This window comes from Sander lucioperca, chromosome 3, assembly GCF_008315115.2.
Source record: "Sander lucioperca isolate FBNREF2018 chromosome 3, SLUC_FBN_1.2, whole genome shotgun sequence".
NCBI lineage: Eukaryota > Metazoa > Chordata > Actinopteri > Perciformes > Percidae > Sander > Sander lucioperca.
Genome location: NC_050175.1, coordinates 10,101,522 through 10,120,524, shown reverse-complemented (window position 1 = coordinate 10,120,524; position 19,003 = coordinate 10,101,522). Strand labels below are relative to the sequence as shown.

Sequence of the window (19,003 nt, the reverse complement as noted above, 5' to 3'; positions counted from 1 at the left end):
ATACTGGTAGCCTACGTTTAAAGTTATTTATTTATACATTTACATAATTATAATTTAAGGAACAAAGGATTGACATCTTCCCTCCTTTTCTATCTTCAAATTTAAGCTATTTCTCTTTTGTTTTAATATTCATGTGCTCTTTTTTAATGTCTTTGTATAGACAAAAATATGGAGCTGTGTTTTGTGTGTTTTCAATATTATATATTTTGTCATTGTTTTAGCAAAGCACAAACCCCAGTAACATTTAAAATATCACTGTAGTGTTTAGTTCTGGCTTAATGAAAATATAATTCAATTTTAGCAGCCATTATTAGTTATTTCTCTCATTTATGTAACAAGTGTGAACCATCAACAACCATTTTGTGTCTGTCATAGTGATCTGGTCAAAGACAGCAAAGGAAAGAAAAACAATATACATTAGAGAGATAGATAGATAGATAGATAGATAGATAGATAGATAGATAGATAGCTTTTTATTATTGGACTCAAGGTCCATTTAGAAAAAAACAAAACAAAAAAAAACTTACAACACAATTAAGAAGGACAAATACAAAAGAACACACAAATTAAAAAAGACAGCTATTAGTATTCCCATGAGGGTGACTGGTATCGCACAGTACTGAACCTATAGGGCCCATCAGTTGTAAAATGACGGAGTTACAAGAAGAATTCAGGCGACCAATAAACGTATGCATTAGATTCCTCACTGAAGCAGATATATAATGTATTGACTCCAGCTTGACAAAACAATTCACTTGCACTACACCAGCTTGGTAAGTAGTAGGCCTATGCGCAAACAATCGTTATAAGCAACCCGTAGCTTTTGGAAGCTTACCTTTTTTTAAACTTTATCCACAAGGGGGCAATGTAAAATTCAGTACAATACGCTCTAAAGAGGTTTATCTTGACAGTATCAGAACACCATGAGAACTTTCTGGCGAGCATGGTCGCTTGTATAACATGCATTAGTATCAACGTTGTATTTTTACACTATACAAACCCCATGAACCCCAGACAAAAACAACTCCAGTAGCAATTTGTGGACCTCCACGCCCCCAAGTGACCGTTTAAAAAAAAGTATGGAGTGCTGAGTGTAATGTTCTTTATCAGCCGATAGAGGGCGGGAAAAGCTTAGTATAGCTAGAACTAATTATTCTTTTTTTAGGCATAGTCAGAGTTTAGTTTAAGTGATTTGACTAAAGATAGATATCTGAAGAGATTATCTGAATGGAATAATAAAATATATATATATATATATATATATACATTTTAAAACAATATTGCTAATGTAGGAAGCAAGGAGTTACGAAACATGATATTCTTGTATATGTCTTGTTTTAAATGTATGTAAAATTGTATGTATGGGATTTTTATGTAGATGTTGTGATTGTTTTATGTGGACACCTGAAGAGTAGTAATGGGGATCCGAAATAAAGATAAAGATAAAGATAAAGGAGTGCACGAGTAGAATTAACTTACAATTTCACATCACCAGCATGACAACTAAAAACCCAGTATAGCCTACTGTCATATGCATAGGCCTATTGCATAGTAAATTACCTAGACCCTACTGCCAGATGCATATTGCATAGTAAATTACCGAAATATGAAAAGTAGTAGACTTCTAATGACTCAATTATATTTGGTGACCCACTTTCCATTTTAGAGTCTTATAGTTTTTGTAGAGAAGCTTTTTTGTCCTGGGGGGAAACCGTGAATAGTTCTCACACCGCTATTGTTTAGATGTGTCTGTGTGTTGCGGGGCTTTAAACCATTTTAATTTCGGGAATTGCATTTTAATTTCAAAATAAAGGTGACGTGGATGACATTAACAAACGAAATACCCTGAATTAATCACGATGATTGGTTGGTGAGTGTGATGATCATTATGACTTAGTACCCAATATGCCTTTCTGACACTAAACACTTACATTGATGCACTTATCTTTCTTTAATTTGTTATTATGTTAATTACCGTTAATGGCTCAGATGACAAAACCAGTATTCTTGATGAAAACTAAAACGATTTACAGAGAAACTATTACCCATGCATTCTATAGGCTAGTTTTGCTTTAGCATCCTTATTTCTTATGCTAACAACTGCTTCTCCGCCAAAGTACACCAGCAATTCAATGTAATACTAAACTTGAACAAGCATGTTGTCCTACTATATTTTTCCTAATACAATTCTTCCATGATGTTTTAACTCACATCTTTTTGAGTCTTAAATCAAATTAAAGGGACAGATACCCAGAAATCCCCGAAAATTTTTTTTCTATGTAGGCATATTAAATTGGTGATTATATGAAACAAGATAGAAAATAATATTTGGAAATTACACAACTGAAAATACAAATATAAGTTATTTAAAACCAGGTTTAAAATCCTACCAAATGTTGACCAGTGGTTTAATTCAAAAACGTTGTTTTGTCTGCAACGGTTTTATTGTGAAGGTTTTACCGGAAGTCTTTGTTTTTATTGATGGTCTTAACGGTTGTGACACACAGACAGGGGATTCGCTGTCAAGAGGGTGGATGCCTAGAGATGGTGAGCGATGTGGTGATTAACTTAACGTCTACTAACATTTTTCTTGTGTTTTACTGAAGCTGTTTGGTTTCCTCTGGGTTACGGCGGTGCAGACGGTTGTTGGCCTATATTGGAGTACCACTGTGCCGCTTACATTTGCTGGTGTTTTCCATGAGCGCTTACAATCGTGTCGCAGAGAGCTAGCTGGGTAGCTAACGTTAGCTCGCTTAGCTATGTAGCTAGCCTGCTTAGAACCGATGAAACTCTGATGCGTCCATTATCGGACGCACCTCACTCTGACATGCATATTTCCATTTTATCTTCATAATTAAAATCGTAGCCCCCCATAAACAGTCAGACAAATGTTTTTAGAGAGGGCGGCAAATACATGTGACATGTTGGTGCGTCTATATGGTATACAAACTCAATTTGATCTCTGCTGATGAAGCGCATCCACCGCCTAGTCTAGCGAAGGAGGAGCGATTGGCGGTATCGGTTATTTCTGTTTTCATTGCCACTGGTTTGTATCTGTGGGCGATGCTCCATATTTGATCCACGTTTTGACAACGGATAGCCGTGGCAACTGCAGGTAAGACAGACTAGTAAGGTAATGAGCTTTGGCGTTAGCAGCAACCAGGTTTGACTGCATGTCTGATAACGGACTTGGGCGTTCTTGGTTGTAAGTTATGCGCTGCAGTGGGTAACGTTAATCGCTCACCGCACAAAAAGGAATATAGGTTAACGTTAAAACAATCGGACGACAAAGACGTGATTTGCAGCTCGTATGGCAGTGTAATTTATGTCTGTGGTTGATGTTAGATTGACAATATTAATAGGCTTCAGGGAAAGTGCAGTGTCTGGTTCTGTGTGGCCAGTGGGCGAGTGTCAAAGTCGGGAATGCAGCCGACCTATGGTACCGGGTACCTACCGTCTGTACACTGTATCGTTTTTGTTCTCACTCGCTTTTCTAACGTTCGGTGTGTTGATGCCGAGGAAGCCTTTCCGGCGACTCTGCATTTAGGGCGTTAAAAGGCCGTATTAATAGCTGCGACATAGTGTTCCCATGACTTGGGCCATGTCACCCCATAGAGTTTCGATGAAACCGGCTAACTGCGCTTGCGGAGATTCTGTTACACCTTCCTGCCAAATAGTGATCGGGGTTTTAAAATAATCCATTAGCAAGTACAAAACAGACCAACTTGTTTTCTGCCTCATTGAAATTGCAATATTAAGTATCGAACAGTATTTCGTTGTTATATTAATATCCAATCGCCCGAGTGTAGCCGTGCTGTGTTTGATACCGTAAGAGAGCAGCAGTAACTACTACAGAGGTGCATTTCACAGAAAAGTCTGTAAAAACATGGTGATGATTGAATGTTTTTGGATCAAGCAACAGAACGTCTAGGAATAATTTAGTTTATCAGTTTCTGTAAACTGATTGTAAATAATCATACCATGCGAATACAAGGGCAGTACCTTATTACACAACCACAGTGGTGTTTGTAACGTGGCTTTATATAGGCTCTACAGTACAGATGAGAGATCTGGAATTGCGTTAATATGTAACGTTGCCCCACTTCTGTCGAGGAGTGTAGTTATCTACAGTCTAGCCAGGGATCTGTGTTTTGACATCATGCGGAAAGTGTTTCCTGTTATGGTCGTTGGAGTGTAGAAATTAAAAGTAGAATTAACCCTTTAGTCACCCATAGCATTTGATCATATGAAGAACAAGGAGGTTGCCCCTGATCACAGTCAGTGATTGAGGGTGGCCGTCTGTGCATTGGATATCTGAAGGAAAAATGATCCAGGGCTGCAAGGTTTGTCGTAAGCAGCCAATCTGTTCCCTGGTAGAATCTGAAAGTCAGCTTTCATTGTCAGTATGTCATTCTATTTGACTGGGGGATGGTTTTCATCGACAGAATTGGGAGGTCAAATTGTTTTTTCCCTAATATGGTTGAAGTGATGTTTTGTTTTTGCTGCCTTTTTATAAATCAAAAAGTTGTCAACATTGTTGAGAAATGACAAAAGTTTTGACCTTTTCAACTACGAATCATAGAACGTTGTTTGCGTTGTTTTTAGTTATAAGATCGTATGGAGGCTGTGTTGATGATGTTGAACAGGGGCCCAGTATAGTTTTGACTGACATTAAAATCTTAGTGTTAAGGTCATCGCCTTCCTTTTGCTGAGTTTTGCAGGCTTGTACAGCTTCCATTGAAACAACCCTGAACCTACATACGTGTTGACATCTGCCACAGCTGTGTCACTACAGAAATACGTGCTTTGCTCCGCAAAATTCCTGTCTGTGTTTAAACTCATTCTCTTCAATAGCTTATTCAACTGTGTGTCTGAATGGTAAGCACAGTGGGTGGACTGGTGCTTTTTTTTTTCTTGTCTGTATTTATCAACATGTGATATGACCAAGAGTGTCACTTTTCCTTAGTCTAACATTGAATCCGGATGCACATGTTAGGAAGTTGACAAACAGTCACAAGATGACTGTTTGCGCTTGCCTCTGGTGGAGTACAGGCCTGGCCTTTGCTTTACTGACGCTGTCTCCACAGACATGAATGCTGTTTTCTTCAACAAAGAAGCTTTCTAATGTTTCTCTTGCTGCACAGTTTGAGATTATACGAATGAGTGTTACAGAGAAGTCTCTGCCGGAGCGAGGGGTGAGTTTACCCAGGTCATGGTATAATTAGAACCTTGTAATTCTAACATATTGTTTATTGAGTTACGTTTTTTGTTCTTCTCTCAGATTGGACCAGACAGATTCATTGAGTTTTAAGTGCGTGTCTGTGGCCACTAGCTATTTTATCTCTGAAGTTTGATATTTTGACAAAGCTGTCTTCCCCAAGATAATATCCAAGGAACAACAGGTGTTGCAAGAAGGAATCTAAATGTTATCTTCAGTTTTTAGTTTCCACTAGGCACCACCTTACAGAAATAGTCTAGTTATTTATGGCTTGGTTATATTTACATCAGAGTATTAAAGCTTAGATCGGGCCCAAAAAAATCAAGCCCGACCCTACCCGAGCGCGTGCACGTTGTGTCCGATCCCGTCCCGGCCCGGCCCCGACATCAACTGGAATTATGAGCCCGAGCCCGATTTTAAACCCGACAATTTTTTAATACGTGGGCCGTTTATAACTGACGTTATAAAGGACTAGTGAGATATCTGAAACAATCTGGCCTGGTTGCGCAATTATCGAAGACAGTGCTACAGATGGGGGAGACACGATTTAGCACAGTTTACCTCACACTCAAGTCAGTGCAGGAGATATACCCAGAGCTACGGGAGAAGCTGGAGAGGCATAACTTTCTCCCCACCCAATTAGAACAACAATATTTTGTTAAAGGTAAAATATGTGTCAAACCATTCTGAATAAAGTTTTGTGGTGATGCAGAGACGTCTCAGCCTACAAATCATATCCAACAGACAAAATCCTTCCAAAAATCACACTCAATGAAACTCAATGAAAAGGAGAATGATACAAAAATGATCATTTCCTCCAAATATCGTGAATCACATCGCAATCACAATATCAGTCAAAAATAATCGCAATGAGATATTTTCCTCATATCGCGCAGCCCTAATAAAGAAAGATAAAGGTAAAGAAGATTGGACAAAGAAACGTATTGAATAAAAGCTGCATTGTAGGAGTATATTTTTGTTATACAAAATGGACATCAAATTAGACATCATTACAGTGGTAATATTTCCTGGAAAATCCAGAGACTGGCCATCAAAAGTAAGCATGTTCTGTGTCAGTTAGCCATGTTGCCCACCTCTGGCCTAACCGTTAAAAACATGGTTTTGATACAGTTGCATCATTGTGTTAGATAATATCCACCTACAACAGTTTAGCTGGCCGATGCATCAGAGAGAAACAGGCTTGTTTTGAGTTTGTATTGTGTGACAGGATTTTCATTTGGATGCACTATGCTAACAACACTATTTGCACTGGTGTGTGGCAGGGAGGCGGAGGTCTGCTTCTTCTGTAGCAGGGGATGTTTCAGCTCTACATCTAGTCCACTGCTCTTTCATCTACTGCTTGGTTAGCACAGCTTGTTTTGCACACTTGAACCAAATAGGCTATTTTCTTGGAAGAAATGAAGAAGATGCCAGTTCTTATCCAAAGGGAAGCAGCTAGCGAGTTTGCAGATAAGGGGACAGGGCTTGCAGCATGGGAAATATCACCCTTGTCTCCTGGGAAACCAGTTTAGACTTAGTTTGTGTTCAGCTATTTGCCCCTCAGTCAAATGTTCCCAGTGAGACGCATGAATGCTCGTGCGTAAGAGATGATCCAATGAAACTATAGTCAAGGCTCTCATGTAATGTGATACTTGTCTTTATTAATCACTGCAGAAAATATTTTGCTTTTGCTCTTGTTTAGAAGGTTGGAAGTCAGGCGCCAGCTAAACAGTGAATTGTGGAGCTGATAGAGATTTGGTATGTTGTTCAAGGGCACTACAGCGGTGGCTTGAACCACGGTCCAATGATTAAAGTATGGTTCCTTACTCCATCACCTTACTATATCCTGTTGTATTCATACCTTTCAACGTATTCTACACATACTCTCGGTGTTGAAATACAGAAACAGTTTTGTGGTCACCAAGCCTGAATTTCTCACATTTATGGCACATCCATATCCAGTCTCATTGTGCCTAAATTGGAAGAATACATTCTTACTCTTGTCCTGGCTAAAAATACAGCACTCTGGTGGCTGGCATGCAGCACAACTTGCAACCTCAGTATATAGCCTGCTCAATATAGGCTGAGGGAAGCATTTTCATCCCCACAGGTTGCCACCAGCCTTTCATGAATGGAACTGACGTCAGAGCCTTTCATCACAGTTCTCACTTGTTAAAACCCACCGGTTGGGCACACTAAACACACTCGATTGTACGCGGCTATTCTGAAAAGGATATCTGAGCTAATTCTGTTTGCTATCAGTTGAATACTGACTGTAAGGAATGTATGCGTTGTGAAAAGGCTCTGATTAGATCAAATCAGATGGGACTTCTTATTTATTGGCATTGATGTGCCCATTTAGAATTTCATTATCATCTTAATTCCCTTGGTGACACTTACATTAATTAGTAAATTAATCATTTTCCTTCTTTCTTAGGCTGTTGGAACATTACTCTTTGATTAAGGCAAATGCACATGTTGAAATGTGTGTTTGCATATGTGACACAGACCTGTGGGGCCCTCAAGTATGTCCTTTGTTAGATTAGCGAGTCTGCTATTTTTATTGAAGCCATAAGCTACTTACAATGTCTGTTATGACAGTACAGGTTAGCCTAATATTATCCAGCCTGTTCACGAACTGCATCGGCCTCTTGACTGATATGACTATTAGGTTTTGTCCTAACTTACACAACGGTAGTTTACTGCAGCTGTAGGACAAGTTTCACTACTGCTTTAGAAAGTGTCGAATCTTCCAAAAAAATACAATCTAGCAGAATTTGCTATGATTTCACAGAAGTGTATATTCACAGCTTTTTATGATAACTGTGTATCAAAGTACATGTATTTTTAGTTCCAAACCCTCAGATCAAAAATGGGACCAACACAGGATTAGTTGTGGAAACAAAACCAAACATTACCCTCAAACCACCGAAACCTGCAGCTGCTTACAAATAATTCCAGGAGTAACACGATATTGATGGCAGAATATCTGTTCCTGCAGTTCATTTTAAATCGTAGCCAAGGCCTTTTATTTTTCTCTTCCTCTCGCAAAGTAATGCAGCTGCATATGCAAGAGTGTTTTTTTTTCTTTTTCTGTGTGCTGGTATGAGGAGACCAGGGCCTCCCACAATACTCTCCTTGTGTTCTGTGGGCAAGAGGAGCCTGGCTCGGCTCCTGTCACACAGTTGCTCACGACACTTGTCCTGTCATTTAGACTGACCTCCTCGACCTGTCTGCTGATTCTCATACTTGACTGTAGCTTATCTGCTCTGTGGAATGTCTTCAGTGAAGGTCTCCTATCAAATAATAAGCCTTGCTCTTTAAGTTCTTTTGTATTTTTATTGTACACAATGACGTAATATTTTGAGGAGATGTTTTGCAATGTATGATTGGTTGTCCTGACCTGCTTTTTTGTGCTCGTTTGAACCCACATTAAAAGGGTTCTGGGGAAATGCATTCCTTTGCTTCATTGGCAACAGATGTAGGGGAGAACATTTTTTTTCTTCTTTGAGCTGAACCTTTTGGAGTGTCTAAAAACAGTGTGGTGTGGACCGTAGGGCAGCTGTTTTGCCCATGGAGGCTGAAATAGACTTCATGAGAGAGCTAATGTTGGGCCTGTGGCTGCAGTGTCAGAGGGCCCGCGTTTGTTTGCAGTGGCAGATGGATAAGGAGCTGTCAGCATGCTTAACAGCTGCCCCATCCACAGCTATTAAACTACCTAGCTGTGATGTGACAGTCGCACAAATATGGCCGCAGATCCAAAAGTAACTGCTATTGGTATAATGAGTGCTTGTGACCAGAGGGTTTAGTTAGCTAAATCCGTTGGGAAATCTGTAAATGAATAAAATTATAAGGCAAATGCTTCTCAACAACTGGTGTGGCGGTGCCTTTGAGCAATGGCACTTGTATGCCCAAGTGGAGCTGCTCAGTGGCTAGTACTAGAAGGGTGCAGATGTACTGGGCACCATCCCAGGTGTAAATGTTTCCCATTATGAAAGCAAGGTGGGTTGTTGCGGAGAAGTATGCAAGAATGAACATTCATTGTCATATTTTTTTTTTGTTGGTTATTAGATTTACTTAAGTGAAAACAACAAAAAAACATTTTGGAGCCGGTTGCTAGAATGCTAGCAATTTGAAAAAAAAATGCCCCCTAGTTTTCTGTTGATAGCTGCAGTTTTTTACCCGGAGGTACTTTGCACAGACAGGTAAATCATACTTGGTACTCTGATTTACTACATACCCCTACCCAGTGGCATACTTGGTTTGACGTTTTTGTTACTGGCGACAAGGAGCTTGCTCCAGGAAACCTTAACCCCCTTCCTGTTGAAGCTGAGCAGCTGACAAGTACGGTGAGTGGGGAAGTAGAGCTAACATTAGCCCCAAGCAGCCCCTGCTGGAGAAAGGACATTAAAGTGGGCTGGCACAACTCTAGTGCATCCGGAGGGACTCTCCTATCACATGTGTTTGTTTGGGTGCAACTCTCTAATACAGTGTGCCCTGCAACAGGAGGCTGGCAGCTAATAGAGCGACCCCGAGAAGCCAGCAGGCCTCATTAATATTGATGCCATGTCTGCTCCTCTTGGGATAACCGCTGTTTACGGAATGTTAAAGCCAGGAAGGAAATGTAGACCACTAACACTCTCTAACGTTACATAGATCATTTATATCTTCCTGGAACAACCATGTAACAAAGCAAGGAGCCCACAATTTCTCCTAAAATATCTGTCTCTGTTGTTCAGGCTGAATGACTCACTGTACTTAATCAGTTCCTACCTTTTTCATTCATTCTGAGGTGTGTGTGAAGCCATAAACTACATCAAACCAAGATGAGGTTTTCACTCTCAGAAAAGTCAAAATCCACAGAACTCGTTTAAGCCACAAATGCAGTGTCTCGGTACCATACTACATACCAATATCATACAGCGTATACTTACTAATACTAATGTTTTTACATTTGATATACAAAAAATCTATGTGATTTATCATGTTTTTACTATCAGGGAATGAGAAAAGATTTGAGTCATCAGATGTCAAACTGTGACCTCGACTGGAATACCACTGCTAATTAAACCTGCCAAAAACAAACAAATGTTTTCACAAAGATTAAATATTTAACTTTGGTCTTTCAAACCACCTTCCTAAAGTGGTCTCACCGCTGTCCACACAATTAGTTGTAATTATTTCCAGCTGTGAGCAGATCCTCCATTTCATTCTGCATTGCATGTGACAATAGTGTTTCGAAGAAATACCAAAATAGACAAGTCGATTTGCAAGGCCACCACAACAAAAATGACTGTTATATGAAATGTACAAATTGAATGAAAGTTGGCCAGTTTAGTTCCCTATGGTGGCTTGCTGACTAGTTTAGTCTACTTCCCAACAACCTTAATGTACTTATTTCTTTATCTTTTTTCGTTTCGTTTATTCACACGTCATCATTGTATCATTAAACACAATTTCATAAGGTACAATGATCATATGTAGGCCGCATGAAATGGGGAACCCCAAATAAGCTACTAAAAACTTTTCGGAGGGGGCTGGATAACAATAAACATACAACAGTTGATATACAGACACTAAAAACTCAATTTACACATACTGTATGTTTGTAATCTTCTCTATTTTTTAGTCCAGCAGTGTGAAGCTAAGAGCTAGAGTGGTTAGCCAAAGGCTAGCTAGGCTACAGAAGCGACTATCCCAATGACTTAGTCAACTAGAAGACATTTTGGGGCCACTTGCAGGTTCTCACTGTGGCTGTAATTCCTGGAATCTAGAGGTCTGCACTGTTGCACTAGTTACAGTATGTATATGCTCTCAAACCGCCACTAAGTTAACGACAAGTAGAAAGTTATCACATGTGCTGTTCACATGGAAAACTTCCCCCTAAAAGAGCTGGCAATGTACTGTACCTTGTAGTGTATCTGCCCAGTTTGTTGGTTGATGGTGTATTTAGTGAAGAAAACCTTTTTTTAAACTCCTGACTGTAGACAAAGGCTGAGAAGTGGTGGTGGACTCTGGTGTGTTTTTATTTTTTATTTATTTTTTTGAGAGATGGACAGTACAGCTACATTGAGGTTTTGTAGCAGAATAAATTGGTAATTGCTTACATAGGAAAACACAAGGGGATGAATCGGAATGAATGCAACTGATAGAACTTAAAATGATTTTGACAAAGATACTGTATTTAACGTGGATCTGGCTGTCAGTATCACTACAGATACAAACCCTGTTGAGTGGCAACAGGGTTTGTATCTGTAGTGATACTGATCTGGCATATTGGATCTGTACATCCTCAGTATACAAAGATCTGGGAAAAGTGTTTACCACCGTAAGCTGACAAGCAACCTCTTTTTCTGTTTTGTGGGAAACCACCAAGCTTTGTTAAGAAAAACACTGGGGTGAACATAGCTTAGGAAGGCTTTGGATAATAGAAACAAGTAACTCTGGCAGAAGTGTTTTTTGCAGTGCCCATGAGCAAGATAAAATCCCATCAGCTCTAGTACAAGTGTGCATGCATGTTCCCGTGTAAGTTATAACCCTTTGTGCAACTTGTCTGTAAGGCTGGGTACCGAATTCAATATGTTTTAGGCACCGATCAAATTGCCTCTGTAGTATCGAAAAATGCCTCGTCATTCAATACCCAATTTCAATAGAAGTAAATCTCATCGTCAGTGAGCCGACAAGCATGCAGCGTCCTTCTACCAAGATCTAATAAGGCCGGTGATTGGCTGTCTAATGTTCTATTTCGTATAGGCTTCGCCCTCTAAGCCACGCTATTGGGTTTGTCGGTACACGATCCGTTCTGCCTGCACGATCCGTTCTGCACATGCGCAAAATGTTCGCGCACGCGCGGTTGTACGAGGATTTACGACACTGCACGATCTGTTCCACGCTTCCGGTCGACAGCCAAGCTAACGTTAGTTTAGCTAACAGCTAATTTGGCTAACCGCTAGCTGATTGTAGCGGTCTGCCGTTAGCCTCCACAGGCAAGCTAACGTTAGTTTAGCTAACGGCTCATTCGGCTAACCGCTAGCTGATTGTAGCGGCCTGCCGTTAGCCTCCACAGGCAAGCTAACGTTAGTTTAGCTAATTCGGCTAACTGCTAGCTGAGATAGCATGTAATAACTTTAAAAGACCCTCAAAATAAAACTTGAAAATAAACGTTGACATATATAACAAACACCTAACATATATAACAGCTGTTACGTCAGTTCTACTTTACTTGTGCTCATTTAAAATACAATCACTCAATACTTGTCTTTATTGTTATTACTGTGAAGTCTTAATTTAGCTGTAGCCTGCTTTTCCCATTACGTTTGAGTTAACGTTATTTTAGACTGAATCTAGCTGTCAGCTAGCAGTTAGCCGAATTAGCTGTTAGCTAAACTAACGTTAGCTTCCCGGTGGAGGCTAGCCATAGGCTAGCGTGGAACAGATCGTGCAGGTCGTATCCTCGGTAAAACAGTATTATCTTGCGCATGCGCAGAACGGATCGTGCAGGCAGAACGGATCGTGTACCGACAGGGTTTATCCCTTCGCGCATGCGCAGTCGTGAAGATTTTCTTTCCCGCCCTAGCGTGCCGCTCGGTCTTCAACTACGTCCACAAATATTGTATATAAACAGAGCGGACCCGTAGCTCTGCTCCCACTTTTTCTTCAAGCTAGCAGTATGAAGACAAGCTCGACTTCCAGCGGTGTTCACCTCTGCCCCACCTGCCGGACTGGCTGCATCCTGCCGCCGGACCTCCATCCCCGCTCTGAGACCTGCCTTGGCGCCGCTTACGCCTCTTGCCAGTTCTGCATCTGCCTGCCATCTAAAGAGCTTAACCGGCGGGCGGAAGCTTTCTGGAGTGTCAGGCTCTCACCCCCGACGCCTCCTGCCAGTTCTGCATCCGGTCTTCCCCTCTGCCTCAGGCTGCTCCACTCTCTCTTTCAATCATCAAAAGGCGGCAGACCAGAGATGCATAGCGCTCCCGGCTGAGCTTCCAGCCCCCGCTCGCGGCCTCTTGAGCGGGGATGTTTACGCTCAGGAGCCGCCCTCCTCACGGGCCCCACTCTGTTCGCGCTTCACGGAGCTTCGGCCGTTTGTGGAAGAGGCGCTCTCCCAGCCCGGGAAACTGAAGGCTCCCGTCTTTCGCTACGCCCCGTTTACCCGGGTTCAAGGCGACACAGAAGCGGGCTTCCCTTCGGTCCCTCCTCTGGAGCAGAGTCTGGCGTCCATCCTGCTTCCGAAGGCCACTTTTTTTCGGCCACCGGAAGCCTACGCCTCCTTCGCCCCATGGATCAGGTATGTGCTCAGGTCACTGACCGGTCACACCAGTGTGCGGCCCAGGGTCTCGTGGCACAGAACAATATAGCTTTGCTAGCCTCCGCCGCCTCCGCCATGGCCATTAGCCTACTCCGGGACGGCCCCATAGCTCCTGATGGACTATTTGGGCCCCGCCTACAGACAGCCACCTCCCATTTGCACCAAGCGGAACGATTTCGAATGCTCGGCTCTTGGAAGCATGCAGCGTCCTTCTACCAAGATCTAATAAGGCCGGTGATTGGCTGTCTAACGTTATACGTCGTAGAGATATGCAGGAAAGACTCCACGTTACTTACAGAGACAGTGCGCGCATAGCAGGAGCTAAAAAATGGATACAAAGATTTCTGCTGTAATGTTGTAATTTCATTTTTGTTAAAATGGATTTTATAAAATTGGTATCGAAAAAGAAGTATCGTTTCGGAACTGGTATCAAAGTCACGGCAATGGTATCGGATCAAAAATGTTTGAACGATACCCAGCCCTACTTGTCTGTAATGTAAGGGTTAAAAAATGGAAAGCACATCTCTGCTGTCCCTTCATGGGGAGGTCACTAGTTTCCCTTGGCTTTATCTCTTTGCTTTACGGCCAGGGACAATTGAGGGGGGCTGATTTGTGCCGGGCGCTCCTCTGTTTGTGAAAGGAAGTGAAGTTTGAAGGTCAGGAGAATGTTGGCGTGGATGCATAATGGAAGCTACGCATGTAAGGCCACTACGCAGACACAGACACTTAGCATACAATGACAGCAGGCTAGATGGTGTTATCTAGTTGGGGACGGTATTCCCCACCCCACAAGTTCTTTTTCCTGACTTTTTCCTGAAATACAGAAGCTTTCGGCATGGTGCTACAAGATACGGGCATGAATGTTCCACAGAATGATAGCACTGCTGTGTATCTAACAGATTAGAGTATCATGTTGGTGTTTGGTGTGCCATTGAGTGTAATTCCATCAGGAGTGTGTCTGTATCAGCTTCAATGCCACTAGGGCTTCACATAGCAAAGGAACAGGTTCATTGATGGACTGTTTTCTTTGAAAGCTACACCTACTAGCCAACAGAACACACAATCACAATACTGAATCCAGTTTCCCTTCCAAAAAATATTTTTACCTCAGATACATAAAGGTTATTATAGACCCATTTTTTTGATGCATGGAAAGGAAAGAAGATAACATTACTTTCTAAAACCAATTTAAGGTAGTTTTTATTTCAAGTTCCTGTCAGCTTCATTGACACAGGCAGTTTTATTTTGCATTTTAAATGACTGCAGATCAGAGGTAGTTTTTCTCCTTGTCAGAAATGTCATTAACTGTGTTCAGTCTTAAACGTGTCTTTCTAAAATTCAGTCACCAGCTGACCTTTGGCTGTCTTTGAATACGATTACTTAAGAGAGTAAGAGATGTGAGACCAAATTCCTCTTGATCTTGACAATGTAAAATATTATATTCATAATCAAGTGGAAAGGCCAAAGGGAGAAGGACAATTCCTATAATGCTTGGGTATTGAATGAGAGTATTGTGACTCCTACTGTGGGTCGCTCAACAGACCCCGCAGTGTCTTCCAACAATGGCTTCTTGCAGGAATTTCTCTCTGCAGCTGTGTTCTGCTAAACCAGACACTGCCAGAGATTCCTTCAGAGACGCTCTGTGAGGTATGGTGTTAGTAATCGTCTAGAAATGTTCAACTTTAAACCACAGCTCTTTACCAAACCGTAATGTAATATTACCACCAAGTTTAGAGAAATGGGCTAAATGTCATCCTCATTCAAATAGAGCAGAAGAATAAGTTATCTGTCACTACAACAGTTGATACACCCCAAACATTATGGATGTCACAATTGATACTCAGCGTTTGATATTATCACTGTATTGATCTATCTAAAACTGAACTAAACTAAATTTTTCTGTAGCTTACACTTTTGTTACCGTGAAGCGGGTGTGCTCAACTGCACAATAACTGCGAAATTATGATTATGAACTTTCTCACTTCAGCTTTCAGAGTAATAGCCAGCAGAGATGGCAAAAGTACTCACTTCCCGTACTGTTTAAAAATACTCTGGTAGAAGTACTGATTTAACTTATTTCCTCAAGTAAAAGTAACAAAGTACAGGCTTGGAAATTTACTTAAAGTATAAAAGTAAAAGTAGCTTTGCGAATGACAACCATTTTTTATGCAAAGCTACCTGGACCACACAAATGTTACTAGGGTGCAAGCTGAGAAACTTCAGTGGACATGGAAAAAAGGCTCTTTATATGCCATTGCCTACATTTTAAATAGATGTCTGCCAATATGCCTAAAACATCACATATGATTATTGTGACAGAGACTGGTACTCCAGGTTAATAAGATTCTGACTGAGTAGCTATTTATGAATTCAGTTGTGATTCTGTGAGAATTCACGGATCCAGTTTCTCTTTTTTTAATCTTCCCCTTAACATTTAAAGGAATCTACATGTATGTGTCTCAAATATGGCTTCTGGAAAGAAAATAAAGGATAAAATATGAATTACTAAACAGACATTAATTAAGAAGTTCCCCATACTTTAAGAGTTGCGCAGCACATTGGCCAGGAGTCATTCTTGATGCCTACTATCTCAAACATCTCTCTCAGATAAGGCCAAGGGTTTCTTGCTGCTTGTCTGCCGATTTCTTCATTTTCAATCATGTCGCCATCCATACTATGTGCTAACGTTACCACCATCAAGCCGCAATGATTTGCCACGAATGAATGCAGAATGCCGCCGAATCTGTCGAGTCGTCTTGTAGTGGTGTGTCAAGTGCAACGTACAGTATATTCCCATCCAATTAGATTGAATGTGGTATTGATGACGCGAAAATAACGGTAACTCCAGTGAAATTATTTGAAACTTGTTAGTAAGGACTAAATTTGGACTGTATTTAAAGCTGATTCTGGTTTCCAACTTCGCCCCAGGTGTGTCTGTTAAAACACGGACGGAGACAACTTCTCTCTTTTGATGCTTTATTAAGATCAAGCAACGTGCAACCTAGGTAACAGGTGAAGAACACAAACAACAAAATCACTAGCTAACTTACTTTAAATTTGCAAGAACTATAGACCAATACAACAACAGGCTTAAATGAACTGACAACATAAGTTATAAGACTTGCAGTTCTTAAGGACGCACACACACAATCTCAACTGATTATCCTCCGGACAGCTAGTCTCTTTTTCTTTTTGCGCCGTGTGATAGCGCGCGCCCGGTCACGGTGAGGCGCGTGTCTGTGCTATTCTCCGACAATTTTGTAAAATGTAAGGAGTAGAAAGTACCGATATTCATGTTAAAATGTAAGGAGTAAAAGTCTGTCGCACAGGCTTGTCATTAAAACTAACAAAATCCTTACGTACAGTATTACTATTTGCCAGTAAGAAAATGCTACAAGTCAAGTAAAGTCTGCCTCATAATTGGCTATGTTTTAAGTTGTAAAGGGCAGTCCAGATTCTTGGGGGGTGTAACAGTAAAACGGTTGAAACTCAGCTCATCCTTCCTCTTTGACATGCTGTTAACCTTCTCTTCTGTGTCTCTGCCCTTTCCTCCCTTAGGAAATGACCTAGAGGCCTTACAGATACATTTGTGCTTTTGTCGCTCTAATCTGCATCCGCGGAGAGCAGCGAGATCTGGGAGCACACTTGTTTTCGCAGTGAGTAATATCTACCTCAGCCAGCATACAGGGGAGAAACCAGGAATTTGCTGGAGACGACAGACAGACAGACAGACGGAGCTATCAGCTGGCCATTCGCTCACTGCCTGCAGAGTTCTGCTTTGTGAAGAGGATTTGAGACGGACTGGATCTGTCTGCCCTTCACCTCCCACAGCTCCGCTACCAGCTAGTGTACAAGAAACCACATCCTCTGATTCCAGCATTTACTTACTTGTGTTATTTTTATTTTGTCATTTTTCCTCTGTGCTGTTGACCAGTGTCTGATTTTCCTTGGATTCATTTTTGCTTTCAGCTTTTAAAACGATTTTCTATTTTACTAGTGCAGGCTGGTATAGGTTTATATATGTAAATACATATGTGTATATACTCTATATATACTGTATGAAGAAGGATTTTTTTTTTTCGCCATTCTGAAGGAAAGTTAATGCACTTTAAAACTTGGCTGTAGTGTCACTTTAAGTAAATTTTAAGGAGTGTTTTTGACTTTTCCTCCCCTATTATGATAATTTAGTTTGGAGCTGGAAACAGAGAATCTGGAGGTGTGTCTGTGCTGTTTCATAAGCTGGGCCTGACGTATCTGCAGCAGGGCTGCATGCAAGCATTTCACTCAGCTTGCCAGTCTTTTTGATCGCCCTCCGACCTCTCCCAATTCTGTCCTGCCTCTCTACAAGGCATACTGAGATGAGCCTCTGGCAGGTGGGATCCTTGAGCTGTCTTTTTACGTAACTTGAACAGTTCCAGGACTGTGGACAGGGTTTGGTGTTTTGTAAAGAGGACAAGAGCACTTTGTGTGAGGAAAACAAACTAAAAACAGATCCTTCCGGTGCTGTTGCACCACTTATGTATTGTTGTAGTGCGCAGGAAAGTAAAATGGACTACAAGCGTCGCTTTTTGCTCGGCGGGTCCAAGCAGAAAGTGCAACAGCACCAGCAGTACCAGATGCCTGAGCTGAGCCGGTCCTTGAGCGCCTCCCTGGCCTCCTCTTGCTCTGCCTCTTCGCCCATGGGCACCGGGGTTGGCATGCCTGGCAGCTGCCACCCACCTCCTTCCGGCACCACCACCGCAGTTGCAGACATCCAGCAAGGCATCTCCAAATATTTGGATGCCCTCAATGTGTTCTGCCGGGCCAGCGCCTTCCTCACAGACCTGTTCAGCAGTGTGTTCAGGAACTCTCACTATTCCAAAGCAGCTATGCAACTGAAGGACGTGCAGGAACACGTTATGGAGGCGGCCAGCAGGCTGACTGCAGCAATAAAGCCTGAAATCGCCAAGATGTTGATGGAGCTGAGTGCCGGGGCCGCCAACTTCAAAGACCAGAACGACTTCAGCCTGCAGGATGTTGAGGTAGGTGATCGCACAGAAGCGCACACCATCTCCACTTGTTGTCACATTATGTTGACTTACTGTTAAGTAAAATGGCTCTATCTCGTCTACTGTTTGCTCTCCTGGAATGAATTAGTTGAGCTCACAACCTGAGGCGCTACAGTTAAGCACCACATACTTTTATCATATTCGTTTACTCATGACTCGTCTTCGAGAAGCAGTGCTAAGATGCTTAGCGGCACTCTGTCCAAAGGCTAGCTCCATGAATCAGTATTTCCTGGCTCAAATAGGATTCCCCCGCCCAGTGTTAAGCTAGTGTCAGGATCTGAGGGTGAGGTGTGAAAAACACTGAGGATGTGAGAAGAAAAGTCATCTTTTGTCACTGTGAATACCACACCATCTTTCCACAGCACTGAAATCGCTGATGTGAAACATCTGAAATGTGAAACATTGAAGCCGAGTTGTTTTTCAGGTGAG

At 41.7% G+C, this 19,003-nt stretch overlaps 1 protein-coding gene across 5 annotated transcripts in view; it reads left to right on the top strand.

Annotated features, from left to right (window-relative positions):
* Positions 1 to 2,482: 2,482 nt before the first annotated feature.
* garre1 (granule associated Rac and RHOG effector 1) overlaps positions 2,483 to 19,003 on the top strand; it is a 36,444-nt gene continuing 19,923 nt past the window's right edge. Inside the window, exons 1-3 of one of the 5 annotated variants that reach the window (XM_031281514.2) lie at positions 2,483 to 2,547; positions 17,085 to 17,182; positions 17,715 to 18,547. In XM_031281514.2, the coding sequence (XP_031137374.2) occupies positions 18,044 to 18,547 (504 nt within the window). In that variant the 5' untranslated portion in view covers positions 2,483 to 2,547; positions 17,085 to 17,182; positions 17,715 to 18,043. Of the gene's footprint in view, positions 2,548 to 3,042; positions 3,116 to 17,084; positions 18,548 to 19,003 lie in introns of those variants that run through there. The other 4 variants (XM_031281513.2, XM_031281515.2, XM_031281511.2 and 1 more) reach the window with 4 other exon arrangements.